This window comes from Pongo abelii, chromosome 7, assembly GCF_028885655.2.
Source record: "Pongo abelii isolate AG06213 chromosome 7, NHGRI_mPonAbe1-v2.0_pri, whole genome shotgun sequence".
In the NCBI taxonomy this organism is placed as follows: Eukaryota; Metazoa; Chordata; class Mammalia; order Primates; family Hominidae; genus Pongo; species Pongo abelii.
Window position 1 is genome coordinate 156,724,958 of NC_071992.2, and position 19,443 is coordinate 156,744,400.

At 42.4% G+C, this 19,443-nt stretch overlaps 1 protein-coding gene across 4 annotated transcripts in view; it reads right to left on the minus strand.

Moving 5' to 3' along the window:
• TRAPPC9 (trafficking protein particle complex subunit 9) overlaps positions 1 to 19,443 on the minus strand; it is a 744,079-nt gene that overhangs the window by 591,893 nt on the left and 132,743 nt on the right. For all 4 annotated transcript variants that reach the window (XM_024250828.3, XM_009244129.4, XM_024250829.3 and 1 more), the window contains one exon: positions 5,007 to 5,133. In XM_024250828.3, the coding sequence (XP_024106596.1) occupies positions 5,007 to 5,133 (127 nt within the window). The remainder of the gene's footprint in view (positions 1 to 5,006; positions 5,134 to 19,443) is intronic.

Sequence of the window (19,443 nt, forward strand, 5' to 3'; positions counted from 1 at the left end):
AGCACTGTGGGAGGCCAAGGCGGGTGGATCATGAGGTCAGTGATTTGAGACCAGCCTGGCCAACATAGTGAAACCCTGTCTCTACTAAAAATACAAAAATTAGCCAGGCATGGTGGCACGCACCTGTAGTCCCAGCTACTCGGGAGGCTGAGGCAGGAGAATTGCTTGAACCTGGGAGGCGAAGGTTGCAGTGAGCCTAGACTGTGCCACTGCACTCCAGCCTCAGCAACAGAGCAAGACTCTGTCTCAAAAAAAAAAAAAAAAAAGAAGAAGAAGAAGAAGAAGAATTATGGAGCAAGGACATCACATCTGTCCTAATTCTCCCTACTTTCAAATGGCAAAAACTTAGGAGAAAGGCATGAAAAGCAAATCTGGCCAGCACATTAAAGTGTGCACATTTTTATCTATGGGTGAAAATTAGTCTCATATAAAACACGAGCCTATTTATTAGTAAGAATGGAAGCATATAACCAGCACTCTGCATCAGAAAGTGCCACAAGTCCAAGGAAGAGAACATGCAGTTCATAAAGCGTGCACTTGCTTCAAGGTTGTGCTTTTCCAAGGTATGCCTTCTGACTTGCGAAGGGCAGCTATTCATCAATGCATTATCTTGACTCATAAGCATTACAGGTCACAAACCAAAACCAGGACTTTTGATCTGGAGCAGTGCGGTGGGATGAGTGGGTCTTAGGTGTCATTTGCTATTGTGTCGTCAGTTGCTTCCTAACATCCACTTGACTCTTCTCCTGTGCCCAACTATTCCTCGGTTTTGCTTTAGAGGAACTATACATGGTCTCCTTGCAGCCATGTGGTTTGCAGGGACTCAGTCCTATCTGAGTACATAACTCCATGAGGGGCAGTGAAAAGCAAAAGGACATTCTCCCACTGAAAGAAAGCAGCGTTCCTTTACAGGTGTTACTAAAAGGCACCTGCTCTCTTTTCCTGGACACAGTAGCGAAAGGATGTGAGGCCTGGAGCTGATGAGCCACTCTGATAGCACCTGGGACCTGCAACTAAAGCCAACACTGCAGAGGACAGAGCTCAGAGGGAAAGAAACCAAGTTTTGATGAGGTTGTTTCAGCCCTGACTCCAGCCCTACATGAATTCCTCCCTGAACTTTCCAGGTATATGTGCCATAAATTATTTTTGCCTAAGTTAGTCTGGTTTCTATCAGCTGCTATTACAAAATATTCTAAGGAATCCAACTATTTACTCATTCAACACAAAAGGTCACCTGGGGGCTACGAAGACAAAGAAGAGAGAAGGACCCAAAATATCAACAAAGATGTACAGTCAAGTTCCATAAGCGCTACAGAAGAAAGATATGGCATATACTGTTGGCTGGCTGACCAAGCACGAATTTCTGACCCCATTCTCCATTCCCCACCTATATCACAGATTCTAGGAAAGCTAAATATTTATTTTCTCAGCCTGTCTTGCAATTAGAGATGGCCATGAGACACACTTCCTGTTAATGAGACTGGGGCAGAAGCCTACTCGAATCTGTCAAGAACATTTTTGCTTCCCTATTAAGCAAAAGATAGACATCCCTAGACCTGCCCCACCTCCCTTCTTTCTGCCTTGGATGTAGATGTGTTATCTGGAGCTGCAGCAGTCATCTGGTAATCATGAGGTAAAGACAGAGTTACAGAGAAGCCACCTGTTTCCGGCTTCTTAATAAACTAGAAAAATAACTTCCTATTAACTATCTACTATTAGGTCTTCTGTTCTTTACAGCTGAAATAATTCCTAACTTACAAAGAAAGTATAGTCATTTCTACCTGGGTGGCTCTGGAAAAGGCTTTATAGAGGACATAATCCTTGAACTAAAATCATGAAAGATGACTAAGTGTCATCAGGCAGAGCAGGGAAGCACAGGCATTCCAAGCCAGAGATAAAGCCTAAACGAAGGAACAAAACCAGGCACACATTTGGCCCACTCTAAGTATTCCCACAAGGGAAAGCAGGAGCATAGGACCAGGGAAATAGGGGGCTCACAACCAAATCTGGAGACACGGCAGGCCACAGAGGCCCTGTAAGCCATGCAAAGCAAGTACATTAGAGTCTGTTCTCTAAGCGGTGGGGAGCAGAGTAGGCTACGAGATACTCCGGCTCTCCAAATGTTCCAAAGACCTTCCCTTTCATTTGACCAGTTGTACTGATGTTCCGTGAGTTTACCACACTGAATCTCAGGCAGTTCTTCTTCCCAGTTTTCAATGAGACCAGGTACGATCCACGTGAGGAAGGAGTCACCAGGACACTGAGGGGTTACTTCTCTACCTAAAGTCTTCAGAAAACCATCACAAATATGTTTATGCAGATGGTGGGCCATACATAAAATCAGATTTTTGAAAACAGCCCATGGCCAGGCCCGGTGGCTCACGCCTGTAATCCCAACACCTTGGGAGGCTGAGGCGGGTGGATCACGAGGTCAGGAGTTCGAGATCAGCCTGGCCAATATGGTGAAACCCCGTCTCTACTAAAAATACAAATATTAGCCGGTCATGGTGCCATACGCCTGTAGTCCAGCTACTCAGGAGGCTGATGCAGAAGAATCACTTGAACCCGGGATGTGGAGGTTGCAGTGAGCCAACATCATGCCACTGCACTCCAGCCTGGGCAACAGAGTGAGACTACAACTCAAAAAAAAAAAAAAAAAAAAAGTCCATGACCACACTGAGCAAGAACAATGGCACCAGGATGCCAGGCAAGACTCAGCTAACTGTTCGCAGGGAGCTCTGCCACAGGAGCCTCAGGACCCTAACAGAGAAAGAGACACACTGCCCAGGAAAGGGATGCACACAGAAGATTCGGAAAACAGCGCCTGCCCAAAGGGTAGACTGTTAGACTCTCACCCAATCTGCCTTCTCTAATGTTTCAACAGCCGAGGGACTAAAATGTGAATGTTACAGTACTTTTCAACGTGCTGTTTGAAAACACAGGTGAAAAAATGTCTCCAAGAAGAAAACTAAGATGTACTGAGCGCTTCCTAGGCGCTAGGCATGGTGCTCTGCACTTTCGTGTGCCTCTGCTCAGCTGAAACAAAACCAAACCACCCTGTGTGAGGCAACTTTTAAACCCGGCTTAAAGATGAAGAAAACGAAGTGTAAAGAGGCTGCTTCTTTACCAAGGCCACACACAAGTGAGAGTGAACCCAGGGCCTCTCGCTTAACTCCAGGGCTGCCTGGCAGGCTGTGAGGAGAACAAGCATGCTTCTTCCTTGGTTCCAATGACCTGCAAGGACCAATCATCCCCAGCTTCAGGGACAAGAAGCCTGAGCTCCTGGATATCTACACATAGCACCAAACACCCAGAATGTTCTGTAAGCTTCATAACATTCTACTAGGCAAGGTTTTCTAAATTTAAAAATGATTCAAGTCATGATGTAAATATAAAATTATTAAGAAAGGCTTTTCTAGACCTTAATCTTTAAAAAATGAATCATGCCCTTAATCCCAAGTCAAATGCGTTCAGCTCTAAGTCTTAGTCATAGAAAAGCCTCAAAGGCCCCTTTGCTCCACAGCCTGCATCAATGCTGAGCAAGTACTGGGCACTGCAGAGCAGCCACGCCCTTCCTGGGCCCTCCAAACAGCGGTGTTACAAGTCCCTCTGGACATTCTGAGGAGCAGCCAGAGCAACTTCTCAGGACACAGCCACGCCTTTTGGATGCTGCTCCTTGCAGCTCTGCCTGATGAACAATCTCAGCAGTGCTCTTCAGAACACCTTAAAATTCCAGTGTGGCCTGCCATGGGCTGCAATGCACAGCAACCCTTTCTGCCCCCACTTCTCGGGAGCACACAACTCTTTGGCAAAAAGAAACCATTTCATTTGGCAGTACTATACTTGCCTTCAAAGAATGCAGGGAGAAAGAAAACTAACATTTCTTAAGCACCATACACATACTTTTACATGTTACTTCATTGAATTCTCATAATAGCTTAATGCTATGGGTTTTCTTCTTAATTTTGGGGGCATAGTGGGGAGATAAGCAAACTGACACCCAGGAGGTTAAGTGACTCATTCATGGAATGCAGCAGGCCTGTGAGTCAAAGCGAGTGCATGGCAAGACCGAGTGAAGCTGGGGAACAATAGCCAAGCCAAGAGCGTCTTAAAGATACTTAGCATCTTCATCACACCGAATCCTAAGGAGACAGCACTTCCACTCAACAGTAAAATGTCAAATTCAACTGTTTCTTTCCAGTCTTCAAACAAATATTTCAGAAATTCAGAAATCACCTCACAGGATTAGCTCATAAACCTTTTGCAGGTCCCAAGCCTTGAGTGGTGAATTAAAAACAAAAACCTTTTGCAAGGACCCACTTTGCATGTGCCAAAAGGTCTCCACTCTAAAATCTCACACTCTTAGGAGTGACAGTCACACAGAAAGGACGGCACATGGCAGCAAATCCTGGGACAGAGGTGGGCAATGGGTGCCATGGAAACTCAGGGAGCTCGCCTCTCAGGAAAGGTGTCCTGGAAATGGGGCTGAGGATGAGCGTGAAGGAACGAGGGAGCACGGACAGAATGAAGCCGGGAGAGGAGACAGCCTGCCAGGCAGAGGCAGTGCAGAGCAAAGGCGGGAGCTGGCAAGCGCTTGTGTGGGCGAGGAGCTGCCCTGTTCCCGTGTGGCTGGGGTGCATGCCCTGCGGAAAGGGAAATGACTGAAAACTTCCAAGGAGAAGACGATGTGATCAGACTGGTTTCCACCACGGTGTAGTGGTCGCAAGGCAGGCTTTGGAACCAAGCAAGGCTGGGTGCAGACATGACTCTGCCATTTAGTGGGCACGGAACTGCAGCAGTTATGGAATGTCGCTGGCCCTGACTCTCTCGTCTCTAAAATACTTACTTCCATGTCATAGGGCTGCTTTCAAGTTTAATGAGATAATGAACCCGATACACAGCCAACAAAAAACGGAAGCTCTTCTAAAGATCTCTATTCACAATCAGACTAGAGGACGGTGTCCCAGAGGGCAGCCGCCTTTCCGGCTCTACAGGGCGCGTCTCACCTGACGATGGGAAGCTTGGTGAAGGGCACCGGTGGCAGGGTGAGGCCGCCAGGGAGGGCAATGGGCTCCATGGTCCCAGGACACTTGGACGTATAGTTCTCTAGGCTTTGGGTCACATCTTTCTTTTCTGAAGAGAAGATGAAAACAAAATAAAGATTTATTAGGCAAAAGTCAAAGTGGCTGGCTTTCATTTTACTTGGGGCATTTCATGACAGTCCAATGAGTCCAATCTTCTGACAGAAATGAAGGGGCAGTGAGCAAAAGAGACCAGAACAAAGCAGAAGCTATATTCCACTTATTCGAAAATCACCGGCACTGCTCCTCTTAAGGGCCTGTGGATAAAAGGGAAATTAAGTTAGTATCCTCCAGGAGACTTCCATTTTCCAAGAAAATAAACCCTTATCAAATTTCAAGAAAGTCTGTAGGCAGGACTAGAGAATCAGTATATTTTATAACTTAACGATACTTTTTCAGCAATTACTAGGTAATTACCAAGCAAAATGCCAGGACCTGTCTGTCCCTCAGGAGTCTGTAATTTATCTGTATGACAGATACTTAGGCAAATAATGACAAATCAACATTTTTGATGCAAATGTAGAGCTTTGTGAGAAAAGACTGTTGTTCACCATCCCGCCCCCATCCCTTTCACAAGGAGGGAGGAAAAGAGGACACAGGCGATAATCATGTCCGCTTCCTGTCCATGGCACACTCTAGACAGGCCACGGACACAGACCCCTTCTCACCCACAGCACGACAGAGCTCAGGAGCACCTGCTGTGCTCTAGGACTCAGGCTGGCTCAGGAAGGCAGGCACGCCTGTCCCCACTTTGCAAATGAAAAACCTGAGACCAAGGGAAATTAAGCAGCTTGTCAAAGACTTGGCCTTAGGCCTGTGGTTTTCTCACTAGAGTATTTTAAAGAATTAAGGAAAGGATGGGATTATGGGAGGGGTGTGAAAAAAGGAGTCCCTCCTTGCAGCATCTAGCTTCTCTGTGAAATACCAAAGTGACTGCTGATGGGGAAGACAGAGGACTTGGAGAGAAGAGCAGCAGAGGGACACGATCACCAGGGAAGAGACCTAGAACAGCGAAGTTAGATCCGACTCCAGGAGATGCCTTGGTCTTTCCCTATCTACTGTGCTACCACCTTAGGAGAAGTCCTTCAACCTTTCTGCATCTTGTTTGCCTGCAGTAAGAAGAGTGCCTATATCAGGAATTACTAAGGATAAATGAGATAATACATTAAAAAAACAGTGACTGGCAGATATGGTACACTGAATAAACTGAAATGATAATAACCATTATCATCATTATCATATAGCTGCACTGGAGTGGACAAAGAGCAGGTAAATAACTGCAAAGTGAAGCCAGATGCTCCACTGAGGCTGGTGACCATAAATAATAAATATCAAGGCAAGGGCTTCATAGAGCTCAGGCACATGTATTAATTGTTAAACTGCTACCATAGGAATTTTCTGTGCCTACGCATTCTTCTTTTTTTTTGAAACAGGATCTCACTCTGTCTCCCAGGCTGGAGTGCAGAGGTACAATCTCAGCTCACTGCAACCTCCGCTTCCCAGGTTCAAGCAATCCTCCCACCTCAGCCTCCTAAGTAGCTGAGACTACAGACATGTGTCACCATGCTTGGCTGATTTTTTAATTTTGGGTAGAGATGAGGTCTCACTACATTGCCCAGGCTAGTCTCAAACTCCTGGGCTCAAGTGATCCCCCGGCCTTGGCCTTCCAAAGTGCTGGGATTACAGGCATAAGCCATCACACCCAGCCTGCATCATTCTTAGGACGCCAGAGAGCAGAGCAGAAAAGTGACCAGAATTACTTTTGAATACAACACAACAATGTTAATCTGAAACATGAAAAAAGCCTTTAAATAACCAAATCATTCTCGATCTATAAAAATCTCCCAAAGGGCTCCAGCTGATATCATGTATATTATCTAATTTGCCTAATGTTAGGCAGAGCACTTATGGTTGAGGTATCCTATTCAGTTGAATTCTACCCCATATGCACTCTCGGTAAATGCTGCTGAAATGAAGAAGGAAAGGGATCTATTTGTGGTGCCTCATGCCACTTGCACTGTTATCCAAGAAAGGAAATGCACCACAGCGTATCATTCGGCTAAACTCTGAATGGCATTTCTAGACAGAAAATAACGTACACAATGAGTAGCACGGGGGAGGCTGCTTCACCGCAGCGTGGTCTGGCTGTGCCATTTCATTAGAGAACCCCCGTGTTTGTGCTTTAGCTCTGGTCACTATCCTGTGGAGGAATTTCCTATGTAGGGATACAGCCTGGCTGTGAGCACTCTCCGAGCTTTGTGGAAGTCCAGGTTGGGGGTACCTCAATATTCACTTATTCCCCTTGAGCGCAGCAGGGCACACCTCTCCGGCTGTGCCTGGTGACTCCCTGAAGGGAGTCAAATGCTAATCTTCTGCTGGGGTGGAAAAGGGACCATCACCTGCTGCAGGGGCAGAGGCGATCTGTGGATATGCAATCAATCATAAATGATTTTCAGCAGCGCCTACTGCCGTGTGGTGCTCCTGCTAGGGACAGGGAATGGGGGTTGCTTCTTGGCTTTCCCCTACTACCATACGACCCCATCGCCATTTCAGTGGGGTTTCTAGAGTCAAACGCTTATGCCCAATTGTCAGCATGGCCCATCCAGTGCAAAGGCCCCATCCACCTTCTCCTAAAGGATTCAAGTGTCAGCTATAAATTGTTGCCAGATCTATTATTTCATCAGGAATTACAAACTGGTGATTTTCTAATTCTCTAATTCCTCTGCACTTAGAAGCTAGAATTTGTTTACAAGGAAGGATTTTTTCCTCATCAGTCATTTGGTTAACCTAGAACACAGACAACATAGACATTAATAAATGGTTGAGCCTTTCCCTTTATTTACTGAGTGGAGAACTATTGCACAATGAAACTCCAGTAATGACCAATGCGTTGTTTTGTTTATTGTTTAGTATCATTATATACTGATGGATTTTTATCTAATTGATGTTTCCATTTATTGTTATCACATCCTTTTTTATTTCTAATGGATACGTAATAATTGTACATATTTATGGTGTACAGTATGATGTTTTAACACATTTATTGTATAACAATCAAATCAGGGTAACCAGCATATCCACTGCGTCAAACATTTATCAGTTCTTTGTGATAAAAGCATTCAAATTCCTCTCTTCTAGATCTTTTGAAATATACCTTTTTGTGAACTATAGTCACCCAACCGTGCATTAGAATACCAGAACTTACTTCTCCTATCTAACTAGAGCATTGTATCCACTGTTCATCCTCTCCCCATCTCCCTTCTCCCGACCATCCCCAGCCTCTTCTAACCTCTATTCTGCTAATTCCATGAGACAGACGTTTAAAAATTTCACACCTGAGGGAGACCACGAGGGATTTGTCTTTCTGTACCTGGCTTTTTTCACTTAACATATGCCCTCCAGGTTCATCTGTGTTATTGCAAATGACAGGATTTAATTCTTTTTTATGGCTGAATAGTATCCCACTGTGTATCTATATCACATTTTCTTTATCCATTCATCTGCTGAATGGCACTTAGGTTGATTCCATATCTTGGGTATTTGAACAGTGCTGCAATAAATGCAGGCATGCAGTCACCCCTTCGACACTGACTTCATTTCCTTTGGATATATGCTTAGTAGCGGAATGGAAGATTATACAGTGGTTCTATTTTTAAGTTTTTTGAGGAACCTCCATACTGTTTAACATAATGGCCATACTAATTTACATTCCCACCAACAGTGTGTAAAGGACCCCTTTTCTTCACCTCCTCACCAACATTTCATCTTTTGACTTTTTGATAATAGGCATTCCAACTGGAGAAAGGCGATCTCTCATAGTGGTTTTGATTTGCATTTCCCTGATGATTAGTGATGTTGAGCATTTTTTCATACGTCTTTTGGCCATTTGTATGTCTGTTTTTGTACGTCTTTGGCCATTTGTTTTTTTGTTTTTTGGGGTTTTTTTGGTGGGCATGTGAGATTATAAGGGCTGATTTTGAGAGATAAAATAAGTTCAGTTTCTCTATAAATTAATCATTATTGTCAAAGGCACACTGATGCAAGACCAGCATATGAGCCCCTGTGTCAGATTAGCAAGGTTTTCTTGAAGCATTAACCAACTCCTTAGTAAAGGTTATAAAGATTATAAAAAGCTTATGAAAGTTATATCTCATGTTCAAGATTAAAATTTTATAGTTTATAAAATTTTGAAAAACAAATTTAATTGGTTTCATGCTATTTTATTAGGACATATTGTTTGGAAAATTAAGGCTTCTTTCTCAAAGAACGAAGGTTTTCACCTTTTTAAAAAAATCCTTGAGTTATTACTTTGGTCAAATGAATGACTTATTTTACAATGATCTGTGATATAAGTGTTTTAAACCTTTGACCTTTCCAAAATCAAATTATAAATTATGTCTTTTTCTGAACTAATTAATCCTTTAAGATACTAGGTTCCCTAAAGTCCAAAAGTGACATAATTTGTCTTATTTGGTATAAAAATTACACAGGAAACACTGTCAAATATGAAATGGTGTTTAGTTTTCTCTACGCTATATTTACACAAATATGTTACTGGCATGTGTTCCAAAATCATGGGAAACTCCTATAGTTCTGATATGACTTAGTGTACATTATCAGTAATAATTATAATTGTTATGTTAAATTATTGTGTGCCACAGAGGTGACAAATTTCCTTATGGATTGTATCTTTGACTATGGCTGCCCTAAAACCTTTTGTCATCCACAGACAATTGTTGTCTGTTTTGGTCCTCTTTAGAAGGTGGTTTTATAATCAGCTATAAAACTCTACCAGGTGCTGTTGAATACAAGTTTCTGATAACTTTGGAGATTGTGACATCAGAATAGAAGAAAAACTTCAGGACTCACGGAGAACTGAAATGTTCAGGAATATCAAACAGAATGGGAATTAACTACAGACTGAACTAATACAAGACTGAAGTAATCTTTTTGACTTTTTGCTTAAAACGTTGCTGGTCCTTTGTTTTGTCTTTTCAGAGTCAAGGAAACTTTTCTTTTGAGCTATTAACAGCTTTTAATGATTGAGTGTACTCCTACGAAAAAAATTTAGAACATATTTGTTTCATTCTACCTGACTCTTCCAGAATTTGGAAACTATTTGTGAGTATTCTTAATACCTAATTTGTTGAGAGTTTTTATCATGAAGGGATGCTGAATTTTGTCAAATGCTTTTTCTGCATCTATAGAAATGATAATATGGTTTTGGTTCTTCATTCCGTTAATGTGACATGTCACATCTATGTTGAACCATGTTTGCATCCCTGGGATGAATTCCACTTGATCATGGTGGAAGATCTTTTAAATGTGCTGTTGAATTTTGTTTGCTAGTATTTTGTGGCAGATTTTTGCATCTAATCTTCATCAGGGATATCTGTCTTTTGAGATTAGTTTTCTGTTGTTGATGGTGTGTCTTTCTCTGGTTTTGGTATACCAAAGTAATGCTGGCTTCACAGCATGAGTTTGGAAGTAGTTTGAGAAAAATTGGTACTAGTTCTTTGTTAAATGTTTCAGCAGTGAAGCCCTCAGGTCCTGGGCTTTTCTTTGATGGGAGACTTTTTATTACTGATTCACTTTTCTTATTCGTTTTTGGTCGTTCAGATTTTCTATTTCTTCATGATTCCATCTTGGCAGGTTGTATGTGTCCATGCAGTTATCCATGTCTTCTAGGTCACTGAGTTTGTTGGCACATAATTGTTCATAATAGTCTCTTGTGATCTTTTATGTTTCTGTGTTATCAGTTGTAAATTTCTTCTTTTTGATCTCTGATGTTATTGATTTGACATTTATTCTTTTTTTCATAATCTAGCTAAAGGTTTGTTAAGCTTTTCAAAACACCAGCTCTTCATTTCATTAATCTTTTGTATGGTTTTTCTAATCTCTATTTCATTTATTTCCACTCTGATCTTTATGATTTCCTTCTTTCTACTAACCTTGGTTGAGTCTGTTCTTGTTTTTCTAATTCCTTAAGATGCAGTGTTAGATTGTTTATTTGAAAGCTTTCTTCTTTTTTGATGTAGGCACCAACTTTAGCCAGTGGGAGTCCCTTCTGGTTGGTTCCTGTGTCCTTTGGATAAGGTCCCATTATTCTTTGATCCCTTTCTTTCTGGTTCATATCCAGCCCCAGGCCTAGAATAAAATCACTTCTCCAAGGAGCTCTCATTCCCTTTAGTGGAAAGAAGTGTTTAGAGACTAAAACCCAGAGGCTAGAAGTGCTCTTTGCTACTGGATTCTCATTGTCTCTGAAGGGCTTTACAAAGGACAGGACAACTTACAAAGTTTTTACAGTGGTAAGATTATAAGTGATTTCTGCTTTAAATTTTTTTTAAGTTTGACAATGAAAAATAAAAGATTTGGACTATAAGCTCCTTAAAAGGAAGAAAGTCATGTCCCTACCCACAATTACATTTATTGAGCACTTACGATGTGCCAAATATTGTACTATGTTCTTTAGACTATAAAATCTTTAAGGCAAGGGATTCTGGTATATATTAATAACAAACTTCATTGTTTTTTATCCAAAATAGGCATATAATACCATCTTACAAAATACCTGCCAAAGAAGTGGGGAAAGGCATTATGATCCCCCTTCTAAAGTTCATAAAGATGAACTCAGGAGCAACCCTGGACGTTTGATTACAGATTGGTATCAAATGTCACCAAAAAATAATTATTAATGTTTTAAGTATAATATTGTAGTTATATAAGAAAATGCTCATTTTTTAGCAATGCATACTAAAGTATGAAGGTCTGAAATGATATGTCTCTGATATCAAATGATATGTCTTTAAAATAATTCAGCAAATTTAAAAAGCAAGAGATGAAGTAAATGTGTAAAAGTCTTGATAACCACTGAATCTGGGTGATGGATATATGAAGATTCATTTTACAATTCTTTTTACCTTCTTTCTGTTTGAAAATGTTTCATAGCAATAATTCTTATTATATTTTGACAAATTATCATTGCATGTATTTATAGGATAAAAAGTGTTATGATTTTTAATACAATGTGAAATGATTAAATCAAGCCAACATATCCATCACCTGAAATATTTAACATTTTTTGTGATAAGAGCATTTGAAATTTGTTGTTTTAGTAACTGAAATGTACAGCACTCAATTCTTAGCCATATTCACCATGCTGTGCAATAGATCTCAAAAAAAGTCAACTTACTCCTCCTGTCTAACTGAGGCTTTCTACCTTTTGACCATCATCTCCCCATTCCACCTACCTCCCAGCCTCTGCTAACTTCCCTTCTACTCTCTGCTTCTATGAGTTCAATTGTTTTGAATCCCACATATAAGTGAGAACATACGGTATTTGTCTTTCTGTGTTTGGCTTATTTCACTTAGCCTAATGCTCTCCAGTTCCATCCATGTTGTCACAAATAACAGAATTTCTTCCCTTTTTACAGCTGTATAGTATTCCATTGTGTATACATACCACATTTTCTTTATGCATTCATCTGTTCATGGACACAGCAATAAAGTTTAATGGGCTTGGATAACTGAAATTATTTTCTCATGGTCATACAGAGGAACAGAGTTAGGATTCAGATCAAGAGTTGACTGAGTCTTCCTGTTACAACATATTAAGCCTGACCACATATACCCAGTGTTACCATAAGAGGAATAAAAGAACACACAGCCGTGGTGGCTGCTGATATCTGTTCCACATGCCAAGCTGGAGAAAAGCTTGTGAAAAATTTAACATGTTCACAGCATATGATTTGGTTAGCGGGAGGTGATGATTCCTCAACTTATGTCACTAAAAATCAATCCATCTTATTCCATTTTTGATCAGATTATCCAACAATGATTTTAGTCAAATTAGAGCAGCTAATGCCCTTGAAAGTTATTTTGAACTTTTTTTTTTTTTTTTTTTGAGATGGAGTCTCGTTCTGTCGCCCAGGCTGGAGTGCAGTGGCGCGATCTCCGCTCACTGCAAGCTCCGTCTCCCAGGTTCACGACATTCTCCTGCCTCAGCCTCCCGAGTAGCTGGGACTACAGGGACCCGCCACCACGCCTGGCTAATTTTTTTTGCATTTTTACTAGAGACGGGGTTTCACCGTGTTAGCCAGGATGATCTCGATCTCCTCACCTCCTGATCCGCCTGCCTCAGCCTCCCAGAGTGCTGGGATTATAGGCTTGAGCCACCATGCCCGGCCAACTGTTTGGTTTTTTTTGAGACAGAGTCTCTCTCTGTGGCCTAGGCTGGAGTACAGTGGCGCGATCTGCAACCTCCACCGCCCGGGCTCAAGCGATCCTCCCACCTCAGCCTACCAGATAGCTGGGACTACAGGCGCGCACCACCACACCCAGCTAATTTTTCATATTTTCTGTAAGGATGGGTTTTTGCCATGTTGCTCAGGCTGGTCTTGAATTCTGGAACTCAAGTGATCCACCCACCTCAGCCTCCGAAAGTGCTGGGATTACAGGAGTGAGCCACTACGCCTGGCCCAAACAGAACATTTTTAATGAAAGCCTCGTTATTACTTAACTATATTGTTCTTACAGAAGTAGAAAATATGATCACCAAAACCTTGGATCAGAAATGATTTACAGGCCATTTAAATGGACACTAGCTTGAAAACCAGTGCATCATGATTTCACAGTTATTCTTGTCTCTGCTAAGTAATAATCGGAGACAACCAGGCTTGCATTCAGTCAGTTATGGTACTCTAAACAGGTAGAGAATAGAAAGAGGGAAAGAAGTACATCTTTTTTTTCTAAATCTAGGAGGAAAAACCTAAGGAAGAAGGAAAAAGAAAATACGGAGGAAAAAGTACAGGTGTGGTTTCATCAAATATCTGAAGTTACATTTTCACAATCGATTCTGGTACTTTCACTTATAGAAATAATACCACAGTTAGTATTTGAATGGTTTTCTTAGGAATAATGATATTGATCTTTCAACATAACAATGCTGAGGTCTCTTTGGAGGCTCCCACTAAGCAGGGCTTTGTCCCCTGGTGTCTATTTAAGTGGAAAACAAAACAAAAGAAAAAGATGGAGCTGATGCATCTTTATTACCAACACAGGCTATGTTGAAGGACACGACCTAAGGTTTTTTAGAAACTGAAATTCCTCACTAACACCAAGAATTGGGCAGACACAGCTTCCTTCCCAGACACAGGCTGTGCTGAATTGGGCACCGCCTAGCCCCACTCAGGGGAGGCCATGCCAAACGTCCAGCACAGAGCTGCAGACGGGAACTCAGGCTCTGTGACCAACGAGCTCCCAAGACCAAGCAGGGCCCAGCCAAGCCGAATCCAGCACCCGGTTATCAGGACCAAATGCAGCAATCAGATAAGTCACTCTGCCTCTCCACATTTACCTAGCCAAACTCCCTTCTTACAAAAGAGGCTTGAGGGTTTGTGAAGAGTATTATTCTCCATTAACAAATACGGTGTTATTGTTATCCCCATTTTATTACTGGCATACTTGAGGCCCAGGGAGAGGAAGTGATTAGCCCGAAGTCAGAAAACCAGTCATCTGTGAAGCTGGACCTCAAAGTCAGGCCCTCTACGAACCCTACATCTCACGATCTTTCTACACTAACCTTGTACATCCAATAGCATCCCACTGTCATGAAAAGGTTACTATTCCATTAAGTGCCCATTACGAGTACACCTGTGGAAACTTCCACTTCTAGAGCAGCTTCTAGCAGAACAGCACTCCCACCAGTAACGTAAAGAGCTAGATAAAGTGTCAAAAAGAGGAGGGGGCACTGGAGAGTGGCCAAGACGTGGAGGACTTGCAAGATTCCAGACAGAAGGGAAGCTCGCTGAGAGGAGCACAGCTGCCTGCGGCACCACTTCACCCTGGGAGTGATGCAGATTCTCAACAGGGAGAGAACCACTGCCTGGGCAGAGAAGCCAGCAGAGCACTCCAGGCACTCTCATGGGGCCAGGAGAGCCATGGCTGGAGCTGGAGCCACCCAGTGAGGCAGACCCTGAGGAGCCAGGTGCCAGGAGGAGCCAGGAGTATTGAGAGTGAACCCGGAGCTCAGCATGAGCTCCCCCCTCGCTTGTTCCCATTCAGCTCCGCAGGACAGGAGGCTGCCAGGTCCATCCAAGACTGCCTCAAAAGCAGAGTTGATGTTCAACTCTAAAAAGTGGCACCAGATGGCCTTTGCACACTAATGATGAAAATGAGATGCATAAGCTGTAAGAGGGGCTTCTTGAAAAACCCATCAGAGAGCTGAGGATGCAAAGGAACAGGCATGAACTAAATTCCAGGAAGCAGCAAGCTCTTCCTAGGAGACAGGGCCCAACAGCTGCTTTGTCCCTGGCAGAGCAGCAAGAGAAGGGAGAATTGGGAAGAGAACCGGGGAAGGAGAAAAGGGCTGAACTTGGAAGACACTTTCACCACCTGCCTGGAGGTGGGCGCAACAGTGTAGAAGCCCACAGGCAGATCTACCATTCACCAACACCTCCTGCAGGCTTTTGCAGAGGGCAAAGTGCAGTACACTGAGGCTGAGGGCAGGAAGGACAGCTAGGAGGACAGTCCCAGGCACTCAGGACCTCCCCTAGATGCCTGACAGCTGCCACAGAAGTCCAGGCAGGGCAGAGAGCTGGCAGATGCCCTGAGGGGCACTACGCTTTCTCCAAGTGCAAAGCAGAGGCTTGCGGAGCCTTGGTAGACAAGAGAACAACCGAGATCCCTCCTCTAAGACCATGGCTGCCAAAGGTTAGAGCCAAGCAGCAAAGTTTGAAGAAACCCCTCCAAGGCATCAGGACCCTTCATTGAGTGCAAGGCAGTACCCTGTGGAAGGCTGGGGGCAGGACCAAGAGAGAGCTCCCAAAATGCAGAAAGCCAGAGATAGGGCTGGAGATCAAAGAAAACTCTCCCAAACCCACAAATCCAGCATCCAGGCTCAAAGCACAAAGATGGGAAGCTGGTGACTGGCTGCAAACCAAACTCCAGTCTTTTCTGTGCTCAGACCCCAAGCCAACAGAAGTTCAAATCTTGACCACACCTTCAAACACCTGAAGCTAAAGATGAAATGACCCCAAGGAGAGCTAGGACCAAGGCTATACCCAACTCAACTGCAGATCAGATTGGCAATGCCCCACCCCGCTGGTGGCAAGCCTTTTGAGGAGGGTAAATATTTACTTTACGCTTTTTAATACAAGTGCAAAAGAGGAAGTAGTACAATATTTGAAGGGGGTTATGTTAAAAACGCATATTATAATCTCCAGAGCAAGCACTTTTTAAATAGAGATATGGCTTAAAAAGCCAACAGAGGCTGGATGCGGTGGCTCACACCTGTGTTCCCAGCACTTCTGGAGGCTGAGGCAGGAGGACTGCTTCAGGCCAGGAGTTCAAGGCCAACCTGGGCAACGTAGCAAGACCCCCATCTCTACAAAAAAAAAAAAAAAATGTAAAAATTAACCAGGCATGGTGGTGTGCACCTGTATTCCCAACTATTCAGGAGGCTGAGGTGGAAGGGTTGCTTGAGCCCAGGAGTTCAAGGCTGTAGTGAGCTATGATTACGGGCCACTGTACTCCAGCCTGGGAAACAGAGTGAGATCCTGTCTCAAAAAACAAAAAAGCCAACAGAAAAGACAAAGTAGAATACAAGCATGATATCGTAAAATATCTGCTTGGCCTTTGACTACATTGCCTGTCATACAACTCCTTAAATTCTTAGAATCTCCAGAGTGATGTATTTTTGTGCACTGAGTTGACCGAAGGCTGGCAGTCCCCAGGCAACTTCAGGATGAGGCTGGTCACCAGAAAGACAAAGGCATGATTAGAGCCCCACCACGGGGGACGGGAGAGAGACTGAAAGTTGAGTTGATCAGCAGCCAGTGGTCTAGTGAGTCACGGCTATGTCACGAAGCCTCCATAAAAACCCAAAAAGACAGGGTTTGGAGAGCTTGCAAATAACAGCTAGGGCCTCCTGGAGGGTGGCGCACCTGGAGAGGCATGACAGCTCTGAGCCCCTTCCCCCACACCTTGCCCTGGGCATCTCTTCATCTGTATCCTTTGTAATATCCTTTACAATAAACCAGTAAACGTAAGTGTTTCCTTCAGTTTTGAGAGTTGCTCTAGCAAATTACTCGAACCCAAGGAGGCGGCGGTGGAATCTCTGATTCACAGACAGCCAATCAGAAACAAAGGTCATAAACTGGGGCTCTCTAGGGGTATCTGAAAGGGTGGCGGGGAACCGTCTCATGGGACTGGACTCTAAATCTGTGGGATCCGACACTACCTTCAGATAGACGGTATCAGAAGTGAATTAGAGGACACCCAGCTGGTATCTGTTGGAAAACTGACTGACTGGTTATTAAGGGGAAGAAATACTTACACACATTTTGGTAACCAGAAGTCACAGAAATTTTCTGTGCTGGTTGTCATGCTGAGAGAACAGAAAAAACACTTTGAGTGTGTTTTTCCACAGGACAAAATATATTTTATTGTCCCAAATAAAGGCATAAAAGGAGAAAAAAGAAGAGGAAAAAAACAGATACGACAAACAGAAAACAAATACCAAGATGGTAGACTTGAACCCATCCACAAAAAACTCAATAAAAAACCCAAGATCCAACTATATATACTTTATACTCTCAGGAAACAAACTTTTTAAAAATATATATATTTTTTATTTGCATAGGTTTTCGGGGAACAGGTGGTGTTTGGTTACATAAATCAGTTCTTTAGTGGTGATTTCTGAGATGTTGGTGCACCCATCACCCTAGTGATATACACTGTACCCAATTTGTACTATTTTAACCCTCACCCCCCTCCCACCCTTTCTCTGGAGTCCCCAAAGTCCGTTGTATCATTCTTATGCCTTGCATCCTTATAGCTTAGATCCCACTTACGAGTGAGAACATACAATGTTTGGTTTTCAGGAAACAACCTTTAAATATGAAGACACAGACTGAAAATAAAAGGATGGGGGGAAAAGATATACCACACGAACACAAGTAATAAGCATAATAAACCTGGTGTGGCAACATTAATATCAGACAAAGGGGATTTCAGTGTAAGCAAAGGGATGAATGGACACATTTCATAATGAAAAAGGCAATTCATCAAAGAGATACAATACTAAATTTGTATGTACTGAATAGCAGAGCTTTACAATACATGAAGTAAAACCTGATAGAACTAAAGAACAGAAAGATTCATGAATTTTTTAAAGTTGGAGACTTTAACACCCCTTTGTTAAAATAAATAAAAGAGGCCAAGCATGGTGGCTCACATCTGTAATCCCAGCACTTTGGGAGGCCAAGGCAGGAGGACTGCTTGAGCCCAGGAGTTCGAGACCAGCCTGGGCAATATGGTGAGCCCTGTTTCTACAAAAAATAAGAACATTAGGTGGGCGTGGTAGTACGTGCCCATGGGCCCAACTACTCAGGAGGCTGAGGCTGGAAAATCACCTGAGCCCAGGAAGCAAAGACTGCAGTAAGCCACAATCGTGCCACTGCACTCCAGCCTGAGCAACAGAGAGAGATCCTGTCTCAAAAATAAATAAATGAAATTTTAAAACTTTTTAAGTAAAAGAATAGACAATAATGATATGGAAGATTTAAACAAACTATTAAATAACTTCTTCAACTGACATTTATACAACACTATACCCCTCAACTGCAGAATATAAGTTCCTTTCAAGTACTCATGGAAAATCCACCAAGACAGACCAAATGCCACACCATAAAACACATCTCAATACATTTTAAAAGACTGAAATCACACAGAATATGTTCTGACCATTACAGTATTAAAACAGAAATCAATAACAATACCATTTCCACAACATCTACAAATACCTGAAAAGTAAGCAATACACACACACGTCAAAAATAAAAACAAAAGTGAAATGCTAAAAATATTTCCAACTGAATGGTAATAAAAATACAACAGGTCAATATTTGTGAGATGTACCTGAAGCAGTGCTTAGAGGGAAATTTATAGCTTTAAATGTTCATATTAGGAAAAAAAAAGGTCCCAAACCAATATCTAAGTCTGCACTGTAGAAGCTAGAAAAAAGACATAAAATTAAATATAAAGTTGAAAGAAAATAATTAATGAAATAGGAAACAGGAAACAATAAAGAAAATCAACAAAGTCAGTGGTTCTTTGAAAACAAATGATAAACCCCTAGGAGAGAAACACAGATCATCTATATCAGGAATAAAAAGGAGGCAGATCCTACGCTCATTAAGAGGATAATAAGGGAATAGTATAAACAACCATATGCCAATACATTTGACAAATGTCGTGAAATAGACAAACTCCTTGGGGGTAAAATGACACAAGAAAAAACTGACAATCTTGATAGTCCTGTATTTATTAAAGAAGTTGAATCTGTAATCCAAACTCCCACAAA